This window comes from Pteropus medius, unplaced genomic scaffold (genome assembly GCF_902729225.1).
Source record: "Pteropus medius unplaced genomic scaffold, Ma_sr-lr_union100, whole genome shotgun sequence".
Lineage (NCBI taxonomy): Eukaryota > Metazoa > Chordata > Mammalia > Chiroptera > Pteropodidae > Pteropus > Pteropus medius.
The window spans coordinates 47,329,909-47,352,603 of record NW_024340849.1 but is presented as its reverse complement, the minus strand read 5'-3'; the positions used below and the strand labels follow the sequence as shown (position 1 = coordinate 47,352,603).

General features: G+C 33.5%; 1 protein-coding gene across 4 annotated transcripts in view; it reads right to left on the bottom strand.

Annotated features, from left to right (window-relative positions):
- Positions 1 to 22,695, bottom strand: part of ANKRD12 (ankyrin repeat domain 12) — a 122,106-nt gene that overhangs the window by 16,786 nt on the left and 82,625 nt on the right. For all 4 annotated transcript variants that reach the window (XM_039845854.1, XM_039845856.1, XM_039845855.1 and 1 more), the window contains 2 exons: positions 5,045 to 9,738; positions 2,017 to 2,115 (listed from right to left, as the gene is read on the bottom strand). In XM_039845854.1, the coding sequence (XP_039701788.1) occupies positions 2,017 to 2,115; positions 5,045 to 9,738 (4,793 nt within the window). The remainder of the gene's footprint in view (positions 1 to 2,016; positions 2,116 to 5,044; positions 9,739 to 22,695) is intronic.

The following is a 22,695-nucleotide window of genomic DNA, read 5'->3' as shown; positions in this document are numbered from 1 at the left end:
TTTCACAGAAATAAACACAATGTACTCTGATGTTAACTACTTGTAAACCTCTGATAATCACAATATAATCATTCCTTAATGTGTTAGTTAAGTGGGGTTCAAAATTTCCAATTATGTAACATGAAGAGTTACCCTATCAGAAGGTTAATGGAATGATCGAGGCAATTTTCTGCATTTAGCTGAAAGGGAATTCCTAGAGTCCAGCTGCAGATACCATCCTGATCCTGGTGATAGACTTGTGCATCTGGTGGTAACTATCTTCTTTGGCTTAACATCAATTAGGAGAAGTCTGGTTAGCACTTCAAGGACAGAGGTAATGATATGCCTAAATATTCCACTTGAGATCATCATTCTTAATGTTGTTATCTTTAAACTTCTAGAGCAGAATCTCTCAAATAATGTCTTCTGAGAATGGGTTTTACATTTCCCAAAGCATTGCTTCCACTTAGTTCTTAGGGAAGGCATAATGGGGCATGGGGCCGGGGCTCTGGCTGCAAGTTGTGTTCATTCATTTAATATAGTATTTAAATGCTATTGCTTTCTATGGGAAAAAAACCTCAGAACAGCAGTTCTTAAGCTGGGTTCTTCACATGCTCAACAATCCTATAGATAGAATGAGGAAAGGGTCATCTGTAAACTTGGATGGGAAAAGAATGTCTTTATTTTCACTAATCTCCAACTGGCATTTCTTTTAATTATGAACATATGCCACAAACCACAGTAATATAAGAAGTATGACAAGTATCTTTGTCATCCACATAAATCACAAATATTTTCAATTTATGTTATAGTTGTTGTAGATGTTGTCCTCCAATATTTATACTAATTTCTTCTTTGAAATTCCAATAGTTATCACACACAATAGCAGTTTTCCTTTATAAAGATAACTGTGCAACACAGCTGTCCTACTATCAAGCAATTCTGTAGCTAGTAGTTTATTCTGTAACCAAATTGTCAAGTTGTTTATTTTCACACTGGTTAGACATTTAAGTTGCTTTCTAGTATTCTGCAATTCTAAATTATTTTGTTGCTCAATATGTGGAAGGATGTGAGTCATTTTCACTACTTGTTAAAGTTCTGCAAATTGTACAGTTCAAATGACAACTCTTACATGTGTGTAAGGTGGCATGGCTTTTGTATATGCCTGATAGGTAAAAAAGCTATTGATATGTATTATTTCACCTAAATTCTTAGTGCTAACAAATTGCTCATGGACATGGGTCATGCACAGCATTGTAAGTTCTGTTATCAGTGTTTCTTTATTTGTTGTTCTTGTAGTAATGCCATAAATTTATTTTAAAACATGATTCTGAGAAAAGATTTTATATTTAGAGATTGTTACAGGGGTTGATGGCACAAAAAAAGGTTAAGAACCTCTGCCCTAGAGAACTAATCATATATGAATCAAAGAAATTATATACAAGGTTTTGTTTATATATGAGTATGGGTACATTCGTGTGAAAAAGAATCAGAGCTTCTACCACATTTTCAGAAGTTCCTGACTCTCCCAAAAGATTAAGGTGTTATTTTTGTCAAGCAAAGTGAAATAACTTTTATGATTTTTATAAAAAGGTTTTTCCCCCCCTGTCATTTCATGTCAAGACTAACCAGTAGAAACTAGAATACTAAGGCAGACCTAAAAGGGCCAGTAAGCACAGCCTTTGTTAATTTTAAGTATTTTGCACCAAAGTAGTGCTGGTACCAAGCAACAATTCCAAAATGTGGAAATCCAAATGTCCAACTAGGAATTTATTGTTACAGTTCTGTAAATCCGACAAATGACAAGAAATTATTAGACACTTTTATACATCAAAAAATATACTCAACATGAATTGTAACATGGAAGAAACTATCCTAAAACAGGCTTAAAAATTCTCCATCTGATTGCATAAGCACAAGGTAACAAACAACTTCCCCAAATGGTTCTAAATAAGAAAAATTCACTAACATAAAATTGTAGGCCATCATAATCTATTGTGAAAAGTTACTTTTAGCGTAAATGTAAATATTTCTTACCCTTTCAATACTGTGTTGCAAACGTAGTTTCATCCTTACAACTTCCTGTTGCCGAAAAAGCTCTTTAAGTGGATCTGACAGTGAAGGAGGTGGTGTAATCTAAATTAAAAAAAAATTAGTTAAACGTATTAGGTTTCATTTATAATAATAGGCTATTCTTATAAAATTAAGCCCTTTTAGTAGATAACTTCATGAAAATATAAATTCTGATATTCTCTGAAATGATAATAGTAACGATTATACAATTGGTTGTTACTGCTCAATTTCAACTATTTAAAACACAGTGGGGCATTCCAGCAAACTTACATGTTTTGAGACCATAGCAAATTTCAAAGAGCAAATCAGAAGGACTAAAGAAGTTATTTATTAAAGAGATATACTTTAAAGTATCATTAAGTGATAGCTCACAGACAGGGAGAGGAGTCTCAAAAACAAAAAGGCATCTAGCAAACAATCCTGAAGATTATAGCAGTCTGAGTGTATCAGTACTCAGTGTATTGTAGAAATGGTAAAAATCAAGCACTAAAGTGCTGAGTTTTACATTTAATGAATTAAGTCTTTTATAAAATAGGTGAAATTGTTTTCTAATAGACTTGTGGTTTCCAAACTTCTTTATAACATGTGATAATCCATTTTATTTATCCATACTCCAAAAAGCTTATGATTGGTTAATCTCTAATTTGATTATTCTGGTGGACTGTGCTTTCTGGTAGATGCTGGAGGTTCAGAAAGCTGACCCAATCTATTCATGTACTCTATCATTAACATAAAGACACATCCAAGTATGGCAACAAATGTCTGTGATCCTTGAATATTCTTCTTGTTGTACCATATCATGAAGCACAATGTTTGTCTCATCTTCAGAAAAGTCAGAAGAGTCAACTAAGTTATACTGTGCCAGACATACTGAGATATATTCCTTTATCCTAATAGGCTGACAATAATTATAAGCTAGGACAAGAAATGGGGACAATATTGATACTCCAAGAAGTTCTCATTTAAATAAGTTCTTTAAAGTGTTACCTATATTTCAAGCCTATGATACAACTGCATTTCAGTTAAAATTTCTTACCCTTTAAGGGGAAATAAAAGAAACAGAAAAATTCTTAGTGTGTATTCTTTGAATCATTAACAAATTATTTTGCTTAAAGTATGACCAATTTACTTATAACTCTATTCTTTTAAATCTACTACTACTGCTTATCACTAGTAGGGTTATATAAAAATCTGCCTTTTACGATTTAAAAGGCACTAGCATCAGGTATATTCTGTGGATGTGGGACTAAAAAACCATCTTTCTTCAAACTTTTTTTCTCTGAACTGGGCTTTGGAAGGAGGAACACGTGGCAAAGGCTTTGTGAAACAGACAGCCTGGGGATCATCATGTACAGTAGGGTAGTAACTATAGCCAAGCCTAGAAAAGTATGGGAAGTCCTTGTATATGCTGATGGAGATTATGGTCTATAGAAAATTGAGTCTCTAAAGATATTTAGCTGGGTAGTCACATAATCAGATCTGAGGGTTTTTTTTTTTAAAGGGAATGAGGACAAATCATTCTTTGTGGTCTACGTGAAGTCTAAGGTCAGAGCGAATGGCATGGTATATGGTTATATCTGCCCCCACCAACCATCCAGGAATGAGGCACTTAGCCTCCAACTCCTAAGAGTGTTTGTTGGTGGCTGACAGTTCTCACTGGAGTTCTAAGAAATGATGATTCAGAGAAGCAAGCTGGTGTGGCCAAGGTCATGTTTCCTTCCTGACTGTAGGTTATTTATCAGAAAGGCGATCCCATTCCAGAGATCCCATGGGTTCGGCTGAGGTCATTGTTGCAATTGCATTTCAGTTCAATTTCTCACTCTGCTCAATTCTGCTTCCTTCACACACTTACATGTATTGTTCCTCAGAGCACTCACCAATAAATCTCTTGCACACAATCTCAGAGCCAGCTTCCTGAGGAATCAAACCTATGTCTGAAAGTCATTTAGGTGAGGATGCCCAGGAAGCAAATACATTTGATTCTGGAGGTCAGCAGAGATGATATGGAGATTTTTTATAAGATTTTTTGGGGACTAACTGGCATATGGAAAGACTGCTGAAACCATGGCGATAGATAAGACCACACTGACAAAAAGCTGACTGAAGAACTGATTCCTAGACAACTCAGATGTTTAAAGTGTGGATAGAAGATTAATTAAAAGAGATAGAAAGATGAGTCAGTGAGGCAAGAGAAGCAAAAAGAGAGGAGAACCACCAGGAAAGACTGAGGCAGGGTGGGGGGATTTTATGAAGATTAAGATGGCCACAGTGTCAAATATGACTGAGATCAAGTAGAAAAAGAAAGAGGTCAATGAATCTGGCAATTACAAACTCACTGGTGACCACTGCCAACGCCTAACAGTCAAAAGATGAAAAGGAGGGGATATAGAAGAAACATGAGGCACAGACTTCTCTCCCAGAGCATGATAGTGAAGGAAAGAGAAAGGGTGAGCTTGACAAACTGACATAGTCAAGGGGTAACTTTTTTTTCCTAGGATGGAGACCCAATGTTTGGAATGGGTGGATAAAGGCCAACGGAGTGGGGAAATTGAAACATATACTAGCGAGAAGTATTTTAATAGAGGAAGGTTCAGAGAAGACTGGAGGGAATAAGATCAAAAGTACATGTAAAGGAATTACTCTTTAAAGAAAGGTACAAAAGGAAAAGCAGATAACGAAAAACAAAATACTGTAGACCAGTACTGGTCAATAAGGCAGCCACTAACCACACATGGCTACTGAGCATTTACTGAAATGTGGCTAGTTTAAATTGAGATGTACCGTAAGCGCACCAGATTTCAAATAATTAGCACACACACAAAAAAAAATGTCAGTATAATTTTTCTATATTGGGTTAAATAAAATATTACATTAATTTCACCTGTTTCTTTATACTTTTTAAAATGTGGCTACTAGATTAATTTGAAACTACATATGTGACTTGCATTGTATTTCTACTGGATAGCACTGTATATCTAGTGATGTTACTTACTGTGGGAATGCAAATCTTGCTTAAGGGGTTTCCGTCCAAGAGGTACGATCCATTAAATGTCACGTATTCATCATAATACTGAGGTGCTTGAGGAATAACACTACACAACAATTTGCGCTTTTCTTCAATTTTTTTCCTTATATGCAAGTATTCAAAATATGGATTCGCTCTCTCTGAACTGTATGGTTGAATCTCATCTAGTTTCAGAGAATCTACAATGGCTGCCAGAGACTGCTGAGTTTTCTCTTTTGCTTGTAGTAAAGACGGACTCACTTGCACAGGTTGAGGTACACGCGACACTTTTCTCTTCCGTGGGTGATGAATTTGAGGATCATCTTCTTCAGTTAATCTTATTCTTCCTCTGGGAGATGAAGATTCACTGTCTTTTTCTGGTAATAGTGTACAGCTACCAAGAATCTGTTTGCTTTGATTTGCCATTGTATTTGCTTTGTTCCTAGTCATCCTTTGAGGGATTTGGCTTTCAGTTTTATCATCTTCAGCATTTTCTTCTAATTCTACTTTAATTAGTTGACCATCTTTGTGCATTTCTGGCTGAGCTGGTTGCTGTGAATGGTTTTCCAGATTTGATAAAGTGCTTTGTTGTGATTCATCATCTTCAACAGAAAGCAAACACTTTTCACTTTCAGGATCAAGTTTTGGATTATCTTGTTCATTTAGGTTTCCTTTTGGCATCCCTGCATTTTCACATAAATCAGAATCGCACTTATCATTCAAATTAGTAAAAACCAAACTCTCCAGTTTTTCTTTTTCATGTGAAATAACCTGAATATCAGAAATGCTATTTTCAACCTCACGGCCAATGGAAGACTTATACATTAGTTTGCTAAACGTATAATGTATATTTAGCTGGGAAGAGGAATCACTTCCATTAAAGTCCTTTCCTGATGGTAAAACAGGCAAAGTATTAGCTTTCTCAAAATTTGGCAATGCTTCTTTAATAGTGCTTTCAGAGTACACTGGAACAAAGGCATCTGTCTTTTGAACATCTGTTAGGGGAAAATTATTTTCCATATCTTTTGTAGATTCAGTATCAGTATCTAAAACAGAACTGATAATTTGAACTGCATCTTTCTGTTGTAAAATACCTGGCTCTTGATTGGCAACATATGACAAAGACATATGTTTAGAAATAGATTCAGCATCTGCAAGTGACTGGCTGTGGAAAGAGCAAGGTTGCTGTGAAGGCAGAAAGGCTGCTGCATCCTGAGCACAAGAGTTTACTGGCAGTTCAGCCTGGTGCAGAGATAAAAAGTCAGTATTCTGTTCTTTCAATATTTTGTTTTCGGAATTACAAAAACCCTGGCCAGAAGAATCTTGATCAGGTGTACTAGAATTTGGGCAGATAAAGTCACTGGTGCTTAATGATTCCAGTCTATCAGCAGGTATCTCCATTTTATTTTGGATCACACCAACTTGATTAGATGGCTCTAAATGTACAGGACTGTCTATTAAAGTGCCCACTGGAGCAGTATTCTTGATAACATTTATATCGGTTGAAATATATTTGCTGTTTACAGATCTAGATGGAGAGGCTGCAAAACTGGAATGTATGTTAGACACATTTGAAAGTTCTCTTTCAGGCACATTTGAAGATACCTCAGGTTTGGGAGAAGGACAAATATCTCTTGGCGCAGCTAAGCCACCTTGATTGTTTTCTTCTATTGTTTGGAATTGTTTTGTATGTTCACAAATGACAGATGGCATGCTACACTTTCTAACTTCTACAGTTGGTCTCCCTTCGTTTATAACTAGTTTAACATCATCTACAGAAGATGATCGGAGATGGGATGTTGGAAGTCTGCTTGTATATGGTGGTTTAATCCGCTCTGGCAGTTCAGGTAGGCTATCCAACTCTCTTTCATGAAGGGCAGGAGATTTGGCAACTGGCAGAAAAGGTGACTGGGAAAAAGACATTTGGGAATCTGAACCCTCTAACATAAAGTCAGAGTCATACTCAACTGGAAGCCTTGGAGTTGTCACTGTAGTATGACAGGAATCTTCTGAGCTAGCAACCGAAATCATGGATACAGATCTGGAGCTGAGACCCGGCTTTTCACTTTCTGATCTAGGAGATCTGTTTAAGCTATTATCTGAAACAAAGGATGATTTCCCTAAATTCATTATAGTTTTGGTGTCAACAGATTGTGATCTGTTACTTATAGCATCTTTACATTGTTTCTCCTTGGTATAAGCATCAGTCAACTCTGAACTCTTTGACCTCATAAGCTCTTTATTTTTGGACTCAGCTAGTGCATGCTTTGTTATTTTCTCTTTGTCTTTTACTTTAAGTTCTAAACAATTACGATTTCTCAACCGTTCCTTTTCTTTTTGCTTAATTTTTTCCTTATGTTTTTTGTGCCACTGTTCTATTTCTAGGTCTTTAAGGCTCAGCATTCGTTCAAAACTTGTCTGCATTAAATCATCATTCAGTAACCTCTTTTCTTTAGGTCGAATATCTTTTGATACTAGTGATGACTTAGGTTTGGGCTTATCTGCTTCAGATTTTAGTCTGAGTAAACTGTTTAGTTGAATTTTATCCTTATGTTTGTCTCGTTCTTTGTATCTGTCTATATCTTTATCTTTTTTATCTTTTTCTTTTCCATCAGGAGTTTTCAAAGGTTCATCTTTTGTTTTTTCTTTAACAGATAAAGTTTTGTCATGTTGTACTTTACTACTGTCTGCTATACTTGACTTCTTCTCTTCCTGGAAGTGTTTGCAATTATTTACACTTTCTTTATCTCTAGATTTTTCCTTTTTATCTATCTCCCTGTCTTTATTTTTGCTTTTTTCTGATTTAGTGTAGTCACTATTATCTGACTGTTTGTTTTTTTTTTCCATCAAGTGCTTTTCTTTGCTTTCCACTACATGCCTCTCTTTTTCAGGTTTTTCTTTGTCATGTTTTCTATCCATCTTTTCTCTACTTTTCTCTCTGTCATCAGTTTTCTTAATAGTAATATTTTTTATCTTCTCACCTTCTTTATAACATTTCTCTGTGTGATGTGAATATAGCTTGTCTTTTTCTTTTATTTTGTCAACACATTCACTATCTAATTTATCTTTCTCTGACTTATGCTCATGTTTTACCTTCTTCTCTTTTTCAGAATTTTTTCTTTCAGCTTTCTCAACATCCTTTTCTTTACTTTGAAATCGTTTCTCAGATTTCTCTTTATTTTCTTTTATATGTTTTTCTTGTTTTTCAATTTCTATTTCCTTTTCCATTGAATGTAACCCTATAGAATCCTCACTGGCACTTATACCTAAAGAACTGAATTCTATTTCTTTATCTATAGGTACATTCTCTCTTTCTTCTTTTAAATCTTTTTTTTCCTCCCTAAAGGATTTCTCACTTTCCTTTTTGACCTTTTCTCGTTCTTCTTTAAAGTTCCTCTCTTTTGAGACATGCTTTTCTTTGGGTGATTTATCATCTTTTATGTTTTTTTCCAACTTTGACTTTTTTTCTAACACTAGGGAGTCATGTTCCATATTCAAAAAGAGATCTTCAGTTTCATCACTTTTAAAAAAGTTCTCTTTCCAAAATTCTCTATCAAATTCCACACTCCGCTGCAGTTCTTTACCACCATCCCTATTTTTGTATTTTTCTTTTTCACCTTCGATTTCTTTTTTATGCTTTTCTTTTTCCCTCTCTTTATGTTTCAATTTATGCTTTTTTAATGTTTTACCCTCTTTATCCATTTTTTTCAGCGTGCAATCTGAATTTTCAAATGCTGGACTATGATCTTCATCCTTTATTTTAGCAATTGACTTTTCGGCAAATTCTAGGTGGAAATCTTTCTGATGTTTATTTTTTTCCTTATGCTTACAAGATTTTACACTTGAACTCTCTGGCAAGAATTCAGATTCTGTGTTATCATACCGAACAAGATCAGGCTGTAATGACATTTCAGAACTTCCCGGTGATAAACATGTTTTGGTATGTTCTTGCTTTAGTGGTGCTGACTGCTTTTCACTTAGTCCACAAGAATGTTTGGGAGATTTACCAGTGGAAATATGAAATAAATGTAATGATGTATCATCTTTTGGGCTAAAAGATTTCCTAAAATTCCCCTCCTCTCTGGTCTTTTCTGAACAGTCTAGAGTAGTATTAACTGTCAAGTTTGTTACTCTCGTATTTTCTTTCCCCTCTTTTTCTTGCTTCAGCTCTTGGTTCTCTTTATTTTTGTTCTGGTTCTTTAATTTTCTTTTAACTTTGCCTTTCTGTTTGTGTTCATTTGAAACTCCATATTCCTTTTTGGTTTGTATATCAGAATTTGATGTTTCAGGGACAGAGCATGGAGTAGAAACCTTTTTGTTCTGAAGAATTTCTTCATCTGAACTTTCAGAACTTGAATACAATACCCTAGATGGCTTTTGTTTTTTACTTCTAAATGATTTAGGAAAGAAAGCTTTTTCTTGTTTTGCAAATAAACTATTCTTTTCTACTTCAGATTCATTCTCTTTTCGTAGCTCTTTCCTAAGAATATGCCTATCATCAATCATTTTATTTAATTCTTCATCATCATCATCTTTGAACTCATACTCATCAAGGGCAGATGGAAGAGGAGCTTTACTGGGAATTATTTGTTTACTTTCACTGATGAGAGAGTCTTTCTCAGTCTCAGAGTCAATATTTTCATCAACGCTGGAAGGATTTACAGACCGAACCTCTTCAGAATCTAGAATAAGAAAAGAAATCTGTTGTTGGCCAAGACAATTATCAGAAAAATAAGATAGAGAAAAAATAGCATATATAGTAAATATTTTAAACAATTCAGAAAAAAATTTCAGATTTATATGTGAATGCAATAAAAATATGTAAGAACTGTGCTACAAGTGTCGTGGAAAAGCTTTATAGAAAATCTGCTTCAGGATGAGATCCCTTGACACCTCTAAAAGCATACAATATACTAAATTTATAATACATATATCATAAATACACAATATGAAGAAATTCACAACCCAAGGAACTTAGGGAAACACTGGCTACTAACGTTATGTAAAATTTTACATATATGTACATTTTTTTCCTGTGCAGACTATTTAACTCGATTCTTTATTGCAAAAAAGGTTAAGAACCACTAACTTAGAGTTTAATTAAGTAAACATCAGATTGTTTGATATGTTTCAAGAATTTTTGTTATTAAAATCTTAAGGGATCAAGTGATTCCCATAATGGACAGTAATTTAAATAAAGGTGAATGGTTTTGACTATACAAGAAATGACTACTTGGTTAAAAAAAAAAAACCCAAAGATTACCCCCTCATTACATAATCAAGATTGTAACAGATAAATTGAACATGCAATTTGAAAAAAGCTACTCTGTTCTTTAGCTTTCTTATCTATAGTAATGTATCCTGATATATATTTCAATATAATAGAGGAAATAATAGGCCCAGAATTCCTACATATTTTTAAGTACACAAAAATTTAAGTACATAAAAATTTAATTGCATCCAAACTGTTGTATAAATGTACACAAAGTACTGCTATATTCTATTTCTTGATATCATTTCTAAGAAAAATATTTTATTCCTTCTAGGTGGGCACCTTAGCTGAAATGTTGTACACATGGGGCCTCTAACTGAAAAGAAAAACCAGGCCTCTCTGACCAAGGGGGTAAGAGTGTGGGGGAACCAAACTCATTACAAAATAATACTTCATTTGCTAAGTATTTAATATTAAAATTATAAATTTAATACATTAATCTTCTTCTAAAGTGATCTAGCTCTCAAATATTCTCTTTACACAAAAATTCAAATTCCAGGAGTATTTTGGAATGTCTATAAGGTATTGTACACTGTAGAACTCTAGAGAGATCACTATCTTGTTTTTGGAGAAGATATTCCAAGACAATATTACTAAATGCCAATGAGTTATATAGTTATACTGACACATGGCATTAGAAAAGAGAACATTTTTGAAATTATAATTACTTGTACATATGCAAAAAAAAATAACTTTCCATTTCCAATTATCAATACTGCAATACAAAGTATCAAACTACAAAACTTTGTTGCAAAAAAGTAAAACCTACTTTAGTATTTATTTTGGTCCTCGATTATATGAATACAAAAATATGTTCTTATGCAACAGGTGTTCTCTGTTAATCTCTTATTTATAATTTTTTCTTAAGACTTCTCTACTGGTAGTTTTCAAGGATTTAATTCTTCATGGCTTATGTATAACTATATTCCGTTTTTTTGTTAGTTTTACTGGAAATGGAGTATGATTTTTTCCCTTTGCATATCCCACAAAATCTCAGTTCTGCACTTAGAATCAGTCATCAATAAATACTTATTATGCTCCGACAGGCACACAGAGCTAGGAGCTAGTAGTGACAAGATGAAAAAAAAAAAAAAAAAAAAAGCTTCATGCCTCTTAACAGTTATACAATCTGAGAACTGTTACAATGGCAGTAGATAGTAGGCCCAAACGGTGCACCTGGGAGATTCTGCTTAGGAGAACTAGAGGAAAAAAGCAGGCTTCTCAAAGAAGTAGCACTGAAGCTGAAACATGAAGAATATATAGGAATTTCAGGAAGGATTTCAGGGCATGAAAATTAATTATAAATAGGTAGCTTAAATCACAGCATGTATATAGTTTCATATATGCCTTTTTTTATTTAACAGATCATAGACATTTTATTTTGAAGCTACATTTTCTTCACTACTATTTTTAAGGGTTGCATATTACGATGAGTTAATACATAATCATTTAAACAGATTCTTTTATTGAGGGGACATTCAAGTTGCTTCCAATTATTTGATATTGTAAATATTTAATGATGCAGGAAAATTTTGTATATATCATTACTTGAAAACAGCAGTGTATCAATTTGTGTACGTGTATGTGTGTGTAGGAAAAAAGAAACAAGAGAAATACATCTAAACCGGATACGTGTTAAACTCTGGCTGGAGGAAATATAGGTAATTTTTATTCCATTCTTCAAGCTTTCCTGTATTTTCCAAATTCCTCACATAACACATTGCTTTCATCATCACAAAATTTTTTTTTTTAAAAAGTTCATCTTAAGGCTGCCAACATGGCATCATCCTGGGGCTGTTAGAAGGAAGAACCATTTTCAGGATCTCCAGCTTCTCACCAGTACCTCCATAGTCACTTCTCTGGTCTTCTTGACCAGATATAAATGTAGAGGGTACTCTCGCCCACCTGAGGCACTGTGGGCATTAGAGACCTGACCCTGGAACTCTAAAACATCATTGAATACTGAGAGTGAACAAAGATAGTCTTGCCTTATCCTATTGTTTGTGGGAAAGACAAAATAAGCAAGAATCATAGGCCAGACACCCATCCGTGAGGATGGAGGCTTCTGACAACCAGATTTGAAAGTAATTTCTCCTTGATGGAGTGTCTGCAAAGAAAGGAAATCACAATCTAATGGAAGGAAAACATGCAAACCAATGATCTCAAGTCGCTTCTCTAAGTGCTGTGAGATGCCAGAGAAAGGCATTGAGTTTTGTCTGTAGCATCTCAGGGCCTTGAAGGCACGACCCCTGGCACCAGAGCACAGGAGAGACCCTGCCAATGCCAGAGCACAGGGAGGACATCCTAGAACCGTTCACTTTTATCTGTTTCTCCATTTTGCCTTTTGTGCAGTCCTAGAGATCTCCCTAAACTCCTTAATCTACCACCGATGGATTTCATGGACTCCTCTTTACTTCTTTGACTCTAAAGTATAAAATAAAGAACGAAACTGTAATTTTTGGGGTGATCATTTAAGTTCTATAAATGTCTAGACACTATGTTGTAAACGTGAAAGAAACATAATCCAGAAAGTCTAGTGTAATTGAGAAATAAAAAATTTATTAAAAAAAAATTCACTAATACATGTAAAATGGTATCAGTGTTTGATTATTGGTGTAGCTCATTTTTCCACATGTATTTCTTCCCATAACATCACTATAATTTCTTTAGCCTATGTTCTTTTGGTCCTTTTTTTTGCCTATGCATATTTATACATTACTTAAATTATACTACACATATATATCTTATGTATATTTTACTTATAGTGCTTATCATTTTGAATATATGCATTAAAGGCTAAATTCAAATTCTCTAAGGCTTACACATATATGTGTACCCAAAGAGATGCAAGGTGGTTTCTCATTTGTGTTTCTGATTCATCAACTGAAGATAATTAAGCAATGCTTTCCGATGCAGATATACCTTTCTTCCTACGGTTCTTTTTAAAAGACTCATATTTTTAAAAAAGGGAAGTGTCAGTTCTAAAGTGAATAAGTTAGCCTGACACTCATTAATGTTCATGATGAGTGGAATCACTCCAGTGAAGGAATGTAACCTGACTTAGTCACTGAGTTGCAGGTACCTATCAAGCTGTCTCCTCTGCACAGTGGTACTCAGAGCCAGTAGCAATGACCAGAAGCTGGCTAGTCTGTGATCTCAGCAAAGATCCTACCTCTGTGGTGTCACTGCAGACCAGACTGAAATCCCTTTTATTCTCTAAGCAATCTTAGATCTTTTGATTTACTCTAACTACCCAGGGACATAAAGCGGGTCCTGAACTCTAGTGTAGTTGTAGCTTTTTAAAAAAGTGTTTGTTCTGTCTTAGGAGATGATTGTTTGTAGTGAGAAAATTACATAGATTCTCTATATCCTCAAATTCTTATAGTTACAATGGCCACGGTTATCACTATACTAAGTTATTTTCCATTCTGTTTGAATATTTTTAGTTTTCAATATCTAATCAATAAATTTAAACTTGTATTTAAAACATTTTATCAAATTATTTCTGAAAAAAGCTCATTTAAATCTTTAATGTTTATCATCTCAACAATTTTATTTGGGAAACTAAGAAAGAAAAAAAGAAGGTTAAACAATCATTAACACAAAATTTTTTGTTAAAGCATTTTTCTTCATAAAAAAACTGCTAAATAAAATAGAGCTTAATTGATTAAAAACACAAGTACATTTGAAAGTTGCTCTGGTACATCTTGAGGCACTTTCAGAAACTGCCAAAAAACACTAGTGACATCTAGAGAATAGTTAAATGTTATTTGAAATCACTATTATCCTTAGGCTTGACTTTTTCCCTTCTGAAGCTACCAGAAATTTCCATTTTTTTTTCTTGTGTGGTATTCAAAAAAAGCAGCAAGCAAATGGAGCCGATGTGACTAATGTAGGGAGATGACAGTACATAAAGTAAAGCCCTTCTTTAAAATCTCTCCAAATAACCAGTATGCATTTGACAAAGCAATTACATTTCACATGCCTAATAAAAAAAGTCAGCAGATGCTGGGCTTTTCGGTTTGAATTATCTCAATGATTATTATTTTTTGAAAACAAATATTCTAATAATGCCACATGTATTTCCAGAGTGGTTGATAATGATACAAAACTAAATATGCTGTGACCCGAACTTTAAAGAACTTACAGTCAAGTCCCAATTTGTCCTTTGAGATTCAACGAGCTAACTTGTAACTTCTTGGACTTCTTTCAGTTTTCTTAACTCAAGACTGAAAACATTCAACTCATTTACTTTCTCTTCCACAACTGCTTCCTCTTGCTGCTTAAAGCCAGTATATTCCACCTCTCTGGCATAACCACCAATCTACTTATTCAAACTAAAAAACTTCAAACTGTTTTCAATCCCTTCAATTCAACTTCCAAATTCAACTGTTCAGAGTTTCAATTTCTGGACCATCTCTTGAATCCATCTTTCCTCTATTTCCACTACCACTGTCCTAGCTCCGGTTCTCATTACTCTTGCCTACATCAATTATCACCTTAAACCACAATGTGGCCAGCACTATATGTCATATTGTCCCTTTTCATCCGAAGGCTCTCTACTCTAAATTAAAACAAAAATTCCAATGATAGTATAAGACTTTTCAAAATTTGAAGTACCATTCCACTACCACCATTTATTGAATCTTATTATTTGCTATGCAAATAGTATTTGATCTTCACGGCAGCAATTATTATGCCCATTTAAGAGATATGTAAACAAAGTCACAGCCAGCCCAAGGTATTTGCTTGACTTTATGATGTATTCTACATTGTCTCCCATTTTTCATTCCTTCTTGCTATACACATTAGTCATACAAGTATACTACACTTCCTCCTCCCCAAACTTCCATGCATACTTATATGGATTCTTATCAGTTGCTCTTTATTATTTCCCATCTACTTAACTAGGAGATATTTTAGATTAGTGGTCAGAGAGAGCAGTTCCAAAACTTACATATAGGAAGGACCTAAAGGTAGTAATCTGTTGTGGGGAGGATGTTGGGTAGGGCACTTGTGTTGAGGCTAGGTTTACATTGGTATTTACATGGGTAATATGCTTATTTGGAGTGGTTTGGAAGTGGGTAAAGTTAACTTCTCATTTACCCCTTGGGAACATGGGAACATCACTGTCTTGAAATCATTCTGAAAGATCTTTTTTTTTTTTTAAAAATCCCTGTTATTCTGATCACAAGAATATGGGAGGTCAAAGATTGTGTTTCTCAGAAAAGGAAAGGGGCAAAGGGAGGCTACCTGCTTCACAATATTCCTCAAAGCATTCCACCTATTCTAGATGAGTAAGTGCTTAAATATATGCATACACCCACACACGACTCATTTTTCTGTAAACTTACAAAGGTATACTACTTGATTAATAGCATCTACAGAGAATGAAAAATCTGTATTTTATATTTGTAGGATGGAGGACGATAGGAGTGGTAGTGTGCTTAATGAAGGAAAAAAAAGGCTTATTTATGGAATTTTTGGAGTCTTTTCTGGGAGGGTAACCTCCAGTGAAGTAGTTGTAATTCTCTGCTTCTGTCTTCCACATTACTCAACAGGTATTTCAAATATAAGTCTATGATTTATACTAAGAGACTTTCATAATATCTAGCATATAGTAGGTACTTAATAAATGTACAAATAGAGAATTTTAGGACTGTATTAAGACATCAAGTGGAGCTGTGGCTTTTGGTGGGATAGGGCTGTACAAAGGGATATAAACATGAAATACAAATTTATCCAATTTATAATTTTGTATAGTATTCAGGTGGCGAATGATGTTGCCACTGACTACTGTTTTGCTAATTCACTGCTGTTGTCTCCTTTAAACTCAGCAACTGAAGAGGGTGTCTGTCAAACATTTCATCCAGCTGCCATTAGTTCCAACATCATCTGCCAGGTAGAGCACAAATCTGTTATCTGATTTGCTCTAAGCCACCCTTAGCTTTCACAAGTCTACTTTCACACATTATGCCCTAATACACCTATCTTCCTATATTGAGCTCACACTTTTGCATATCAGCTGTTGAACATTTTTCAATTAGCCAGAAATTTATTTTTAAACAATGGTATCATCTTTATAGAGTTTGTAGAATTATTTGAATACCTATGTATTTTGTAATTTATGAAAATGGAAAAATTGCTGACACTAGTAATACAATTAAGATAGAAACTGCCAGATGTAATAAAAGTAAAAAATCCTTAGCCTCCTTCAGAAGCTCACTGACATGAAGACTGTTCAATTGTGAAAGAAAATACTAGATATAGCTATATATCTACATGCAAATATATATAGATATAGATATATAGAGTGTGTAAACATTTTGAAAAGTCATGATGAAAAATAAGGTTTTAAAATTATGGGCAAAATCAGTATGTAAAATATTTTAGTAACTTATACAGAGAGTTTATGCCAATTCTAAGTGCTAGAAATTAGTTTAAAAAGAAGCCTAATGTTCACCTTGGCCTTGACAAAAATTAAGAAAATTGACCAGAACTACTAAAATAATCTCCTGTTCAACCTCCAGCAAAATCCCCTTGTATCGCAAGAATCTTTTCCCTCCCAACATTAAAGTCAGTTTTCCATTAAACTCACTGTAGATAAATTAAGAAAATTTGAAATTGAGGTAAGAATATACTTGGAAAAATAATTTTCCTTAAATGAAACATGAAGATGCAATGAACAAAATCCAGATTTTGGGAAAATTTACCAGGCAAATGATCAGGTTATTTCAACAAAAAATTGCAAGAACATAAGAATGAAAAGGGGATAGCTATAAATTTAAACAAGATACTCAGACATATCACCCAACTGCAATATATAAACTTTATTTGCAATATATGAACTGATTTTGAAGTTAAAAAGACTATGATTTTATCAGGCAATCAGAATTTGGAATAATTGGATTTAATAAAAACAATTTTAGTTTAGGTATAATAATGGTATTGTGGTTATGTTTAAATTTTTTTTAAGTCCTTTTTTTCGAGATACCTATGAAATTGTTTCCAAGAAAATGACTTCAAAATGATGGGGTAGGGAAGAATGCAGAGGGGCACAACACTGGCCATAAGGTAATTATTAAAATTGGGTAATAAGTACATATGGGTTCATAATACTATTTTTTCTACTTTTGCATATATTTGAAAATTTCTATAATAAAAGTAAAAATATTAATTTGTTTATAAATTTTAATCTATCTTAAAAATGTTTTAAATAATGAATACATTCTGCAATGTACAGAATAAAACAAACCAAAACCCCTAGACATGTATACTATATTTAGTTTTTAAAACAATTTTCTTAATTTTCTGAACAAAACCAGGTAACATGTAAACATACTTTCAGGAATACATTACATATGAAAATGCATCCTTTCATTAAAATTTTTAAATTAGTAGGCTCTATGGCAAAAAACTTCCCCCAAACCCCCACCTACTTTATTTTTAGAAGTGTTTTTACATAATAGAAGCTGAAACACTCAAATATAACGAGGAGTTTAGTCATGGCACACATCATAACAGATATCATTAAGTCAAATAAACATTCCTCAAATTCATATTGTGATTATATGCTGACATCGGGACCATCTGACTTTGAACTTTTCATGCTCAGTAACAATCAGTATGGTATAATGGAAACGTACACAGTTTCTGCCTTTAGCACTATGTTCAAATCTTTGTTCTGCCACTTAACAGGTCAGCAATCTGTTATTAGGGATTAACTCCTAGGGCTGTTGTGAGGATTAAATTAATTTATGTAATGTACCTAGCATATCCTGGCATATACCATGCATGTGATAAATATTAACTCACTGCCTAGAAAGAGAAAAACGTAATTAAAAGCATTTAAAATAAAAAGTATGTTTAACATTAAATACTGCCAAATTCAATAAAGCACATATGTTAAAAAGGACAAATTCCACAACTTTTCATATTTGCTTAACTTTCTATCAGAAGACTGAAAACAAAAAGGTTCAGGCTGACTTCAGGCATTTATTTCACTTATTACAGGGTTACAATAGAAGTATGTGGTCCTTTAAAAGAGGGCAGTGGAAACCACCAGTCTTTCAAATAAACGAAGAACATATGTAGATATAGACTTTTTGTGGTGGTGAGGGGAAATTAGTGAGGGTAGAGAAGAAATAAAATACCACTCCCCCCCCGCCAAGTTTTTCTTAAATTAGTGCTTGGTGAAATTTATATTTTTATGGATAAAAGCACTAGTTATAATTGACAACATGTATAAAATATTTTAGTATTCCTCAAAAAAGGGAGAGGGAAAACAGGAGAGAGAATAGGGGTGATGGATGCACAATTACATAAACTGTTTCATTTGCTAATTGCAATTTAATGCCATTATACAGTGATTAAAAAAAGTCTGTACAACTTAACAAGTGTGAGAGAGAACTTTTTGTTGAAAATTATCCTTGGTAAAACTTAAAATGAATACGTATTTACACAAGTCTACAGGTTGTCTTATTCATCTTTATATCCACTTTCCATGTCCAGAATACTACTATGTAACAATTTTAAAAATAAAAATTTGTGCATGACCAGTTAATAAGTGGTAGAGCGAGGTCTTCAAACCCAAGTTTCTGTGATTCCAAAATAGGTATTCACAACCATAATGCTATATTACTTCTGAGTACAGAAAAGGCACTGAATATAGTCAAGATAAACTGTACACCCTATAAAATGATGTCATAATGTGATCATTCCATAAGCATTCAATAAAAACCTTCTAATGTTTATTTCATGATCGAGTATACTGAAAAAACAACTCTGCCATAAAATCTAGGATCTAAAATAAAGTATGATATTAAATGAGGTTCACTGTTAATTTATATGTAAAATGTTTTGAATAAAAAAGAAAAATAACATAATGCTTTAAACATACCCATCCAAAGTTAAAGTTGAATTTCAAATATGAACTTGGATTAATTTATTCTTTGCTAGATCTTGAGATATTCACATCTTAGATACAGAATATCTTGATTTATATATTCCATAAGTGTATGAAATAAGAGATTATAAATACCTCATTCATGACTATTAATTATAAAAAGCAAAAAAGTTGACGAATGGAGAAAATGGGTGAAGGTGGTCAAAGGGTATAAACTTCCAGTGATAAGATGAAAAAATTTTGAGGATGTATTACTGTACAGAATGGTGACTACAGTTAACAATACTGTACTGTATATCTGAAAGTTGTCAACAGATTTTGAAAGTTCTCATCACACACAGAGAACTGTAACTATGTGAAGTGATGGATGTGTCAACTAACCTTACTGCGATAATCATTTTGCAATATATACATATATTAAATCATTACATTGCACACTTTAATGTATGTCAATTATACTTCAATAAGGCTAGAAAAAAGCCATTCTTTGAACTACTGTAAATGATTATAAACGAGTAAACTCGATTAGATTTTCCCATTTTATAACGGTAAATATGATATTTTTTAAAGAGTATGAGGCTGCAATGTCAAATAAAATACAGTTCTGAATATTTCATTTAAATACTGGACATGGCTACTGTGATAGCCTTATTTGAAATTTCACTATTTTTAAAGCTAATATTTACCAAGTGCTTATTCTGTGCCAGTCAATATTCTATGTGCATTCATATATTAACTCATTTAGTCTTTTTAACACAACTTACTGAGTTATGACTGTAATCCCTATTTTACAGATGTGGAATCTGAGCACATATAGATTAACTAACTCGTCTATGATTAGAGATCCAAGGATCAAACCTTGATAGTATGGGAGTACTAAAATCTGAGCTCTTATAATTAAGACAGCCATTCCAAAGAGATGAGTGGAAAAAATGATGGTTTATGACCTGATTTCCTTGTCAAAGTATCTACAGTATCAAAAGCTTCATGTATGTGGGCACAAGCACATTGTGTAATGTATTCAACCACATTTAAGTATTCTTGTAATACTAGGAATACTATTTTAAAAAATTTTGCACTTGGAATGGTGTTTACAGGTCATGATTATTCAGACAGGCTAGTGTATAAAAAAGTCCTAAGCTATACTTCTTTAGTGACTTTTGTTTATTAATACTGTTTTTGTTTCATTTATTTTCAAACAGCATTTATTGTTCATTGTAAAACAGTTTCTGTTAGAAAACCAGGAAAATATAATGTAAATATATACATGCCTGTTAAAATGTACAGCTGAAACTTACTGAATTTTGTTAACCAATGTCGCCATAAAAAATAATTAAAAAAAACCAGGAAAATACAGAGATGGGTAAAGAAAAGCCACCCATAAAATAATCTCACCACCCAAGAGTATCATTCTTCATAACTTAAAGTATTACATTTTATTTTATTTGAACTTAACTTACTTAGAAATAATAAAGTGAACAAAATTTCTGAGCTTCAGGTCTGTCCATCTGGCTCTTCTAAATTACCTGATGCCAGGAGATCTACTACTCCTTTCAGAAAGTATGCTTATACTCCATGAACAGCCTAAAATCATGTCACATTTTAGCTTGTTTTGTAGTTAGCCTATGACTTGTTCATATAGTTTACTTTCCCTGGAGTTTTTGCCTTTCTTCCTATTCATTAGATTAGACAATATGATTTCATATCATCAATACAATGACACAGTGACTGTCAGTATCTAATTCATACAATATGTGTATTGTTATTTATTCTTTTCTTGATAACATTTTTCACAAAGTTCTCATATTTTGTTTTAAAATATGCCAACTGCTCATCGATGTCACTGGAATTTTTCATCAAAATCCTGAGTTAGTCTTCACATCTTCTATTTATTTATTTGTTTGTTTGTTTGTTTATTAATATTATTTATGCCTGGTCTTCCTAGGTGGTCTCCCACTCAAGTACTGACCAGGCCCGATCCTGCTTAGCTTCCGAGACTAGACATCGGGCTTGTTCAGGGTGGCATGACTGTAGACCATGGACCTTGGCTCCACCGGGGCGCAAACCCAGGACCTTCTGTGTGTAAAGCAGATGTGCTAACTGCTACACTATGGAACCATGTCCTTCATATCTTCCTTTTAGATTTGTATTTATGTCACTGAAAATATACTATATGAAGTTCTTTTCAGAAAGAGAATAGAAAGCATGTCCAAAAATGTTTGTCTTAAACCCTTAGATTTGAGTGACAGGTAGTTGGAAATGGAATTCTAGGTTCAAAATAATTTTTCATAGGATGTGATAACTACGGCTCCACCTAACAACATATTTAAGAATTAGAAATCTGATGCCAAACTCTTTCCCTTTGCAGGTAACATGTTTCCTTCTGATTCTAGGAGCTTGAAAATTTTAAAACATCTTTATCCTAGAAGTTGTGATGTATCTAGATGTGAGGTTTTTTAACTCTTTTTCCCCCTCTGATCTACAAAGGTGTCTTTCTTCAGTTAAAGGAAACTTTCTTCAATTAAAAAAAATATTTTCTTTCCAACATTTGTTCTTTTCCGTAGTGAATACTGTGTATCCTGGGTATGGTTTGTTTTTATCTTTTTCATATTTTCAATGTCTTTTAAAAAATGTTCTGTAAATTGCCTTTCTCTTGGGCCTCTTAGATTTTCAGCAATGCCCAGTCTATTCTTTAGTCCTGTACAGAATATTTATTTCCAGTAGTGACAAATTATTTTGAATTTCAAGGACATTCTTGGGTCTACTTATTCACAGTAACCTTTTGTTGTTACGGTTTAGTGGATTGATTGCCCACTAAGAATCTCCAAGAATACTGAAAATAACTTACCCTTCTGCTTTCTATATTATTTATATTCTCCAGGATCAACTGTTCTGTTTGTTCATCTTGGCCCTTCTTTTCACTCAGTTGGTTTTCCTCAACTCTCTGGATTTCTTTTCATATTGATAAGGGGAAAAACTCGTTTATTCGGCATTTTCTGGAGAATCTTTGTAACAGGTCTTACCTCTGAGTGAAGGGCCTGTTTGTAGTAATCTGTGATTCTCTCTAATCTCATTCTTTTGCTATGACTGTTCCCTGAACAAGCTGACTTTGAGTTTCAGAAAGTCTCAATGGTTTCATTGGGATGAGTATTCCACAACTGTTGCAGGCCTATCTTATGCCTATTTTGTATTATTCCTTTGCTCTGTAATAATTCACTAATCACAGCTAATACACTTAAGAATTATACAGATATAATTTATTTATGTTACCTAGTCAAAGCAGTAACATTAGAAAAATACGTTTGCATTTTAGGAAACAAATTGTTACAGCTTCCACATCCCTAAATTTATTGAGAAATGTAGCTTAGAGACAGGGAAATAAAATATTAGGTAATTTTATATAGTCTCATCTAAATCTCCAGTTCCAAATCTCAATTTTACAAAGTAAAGGTTAGGTATTTC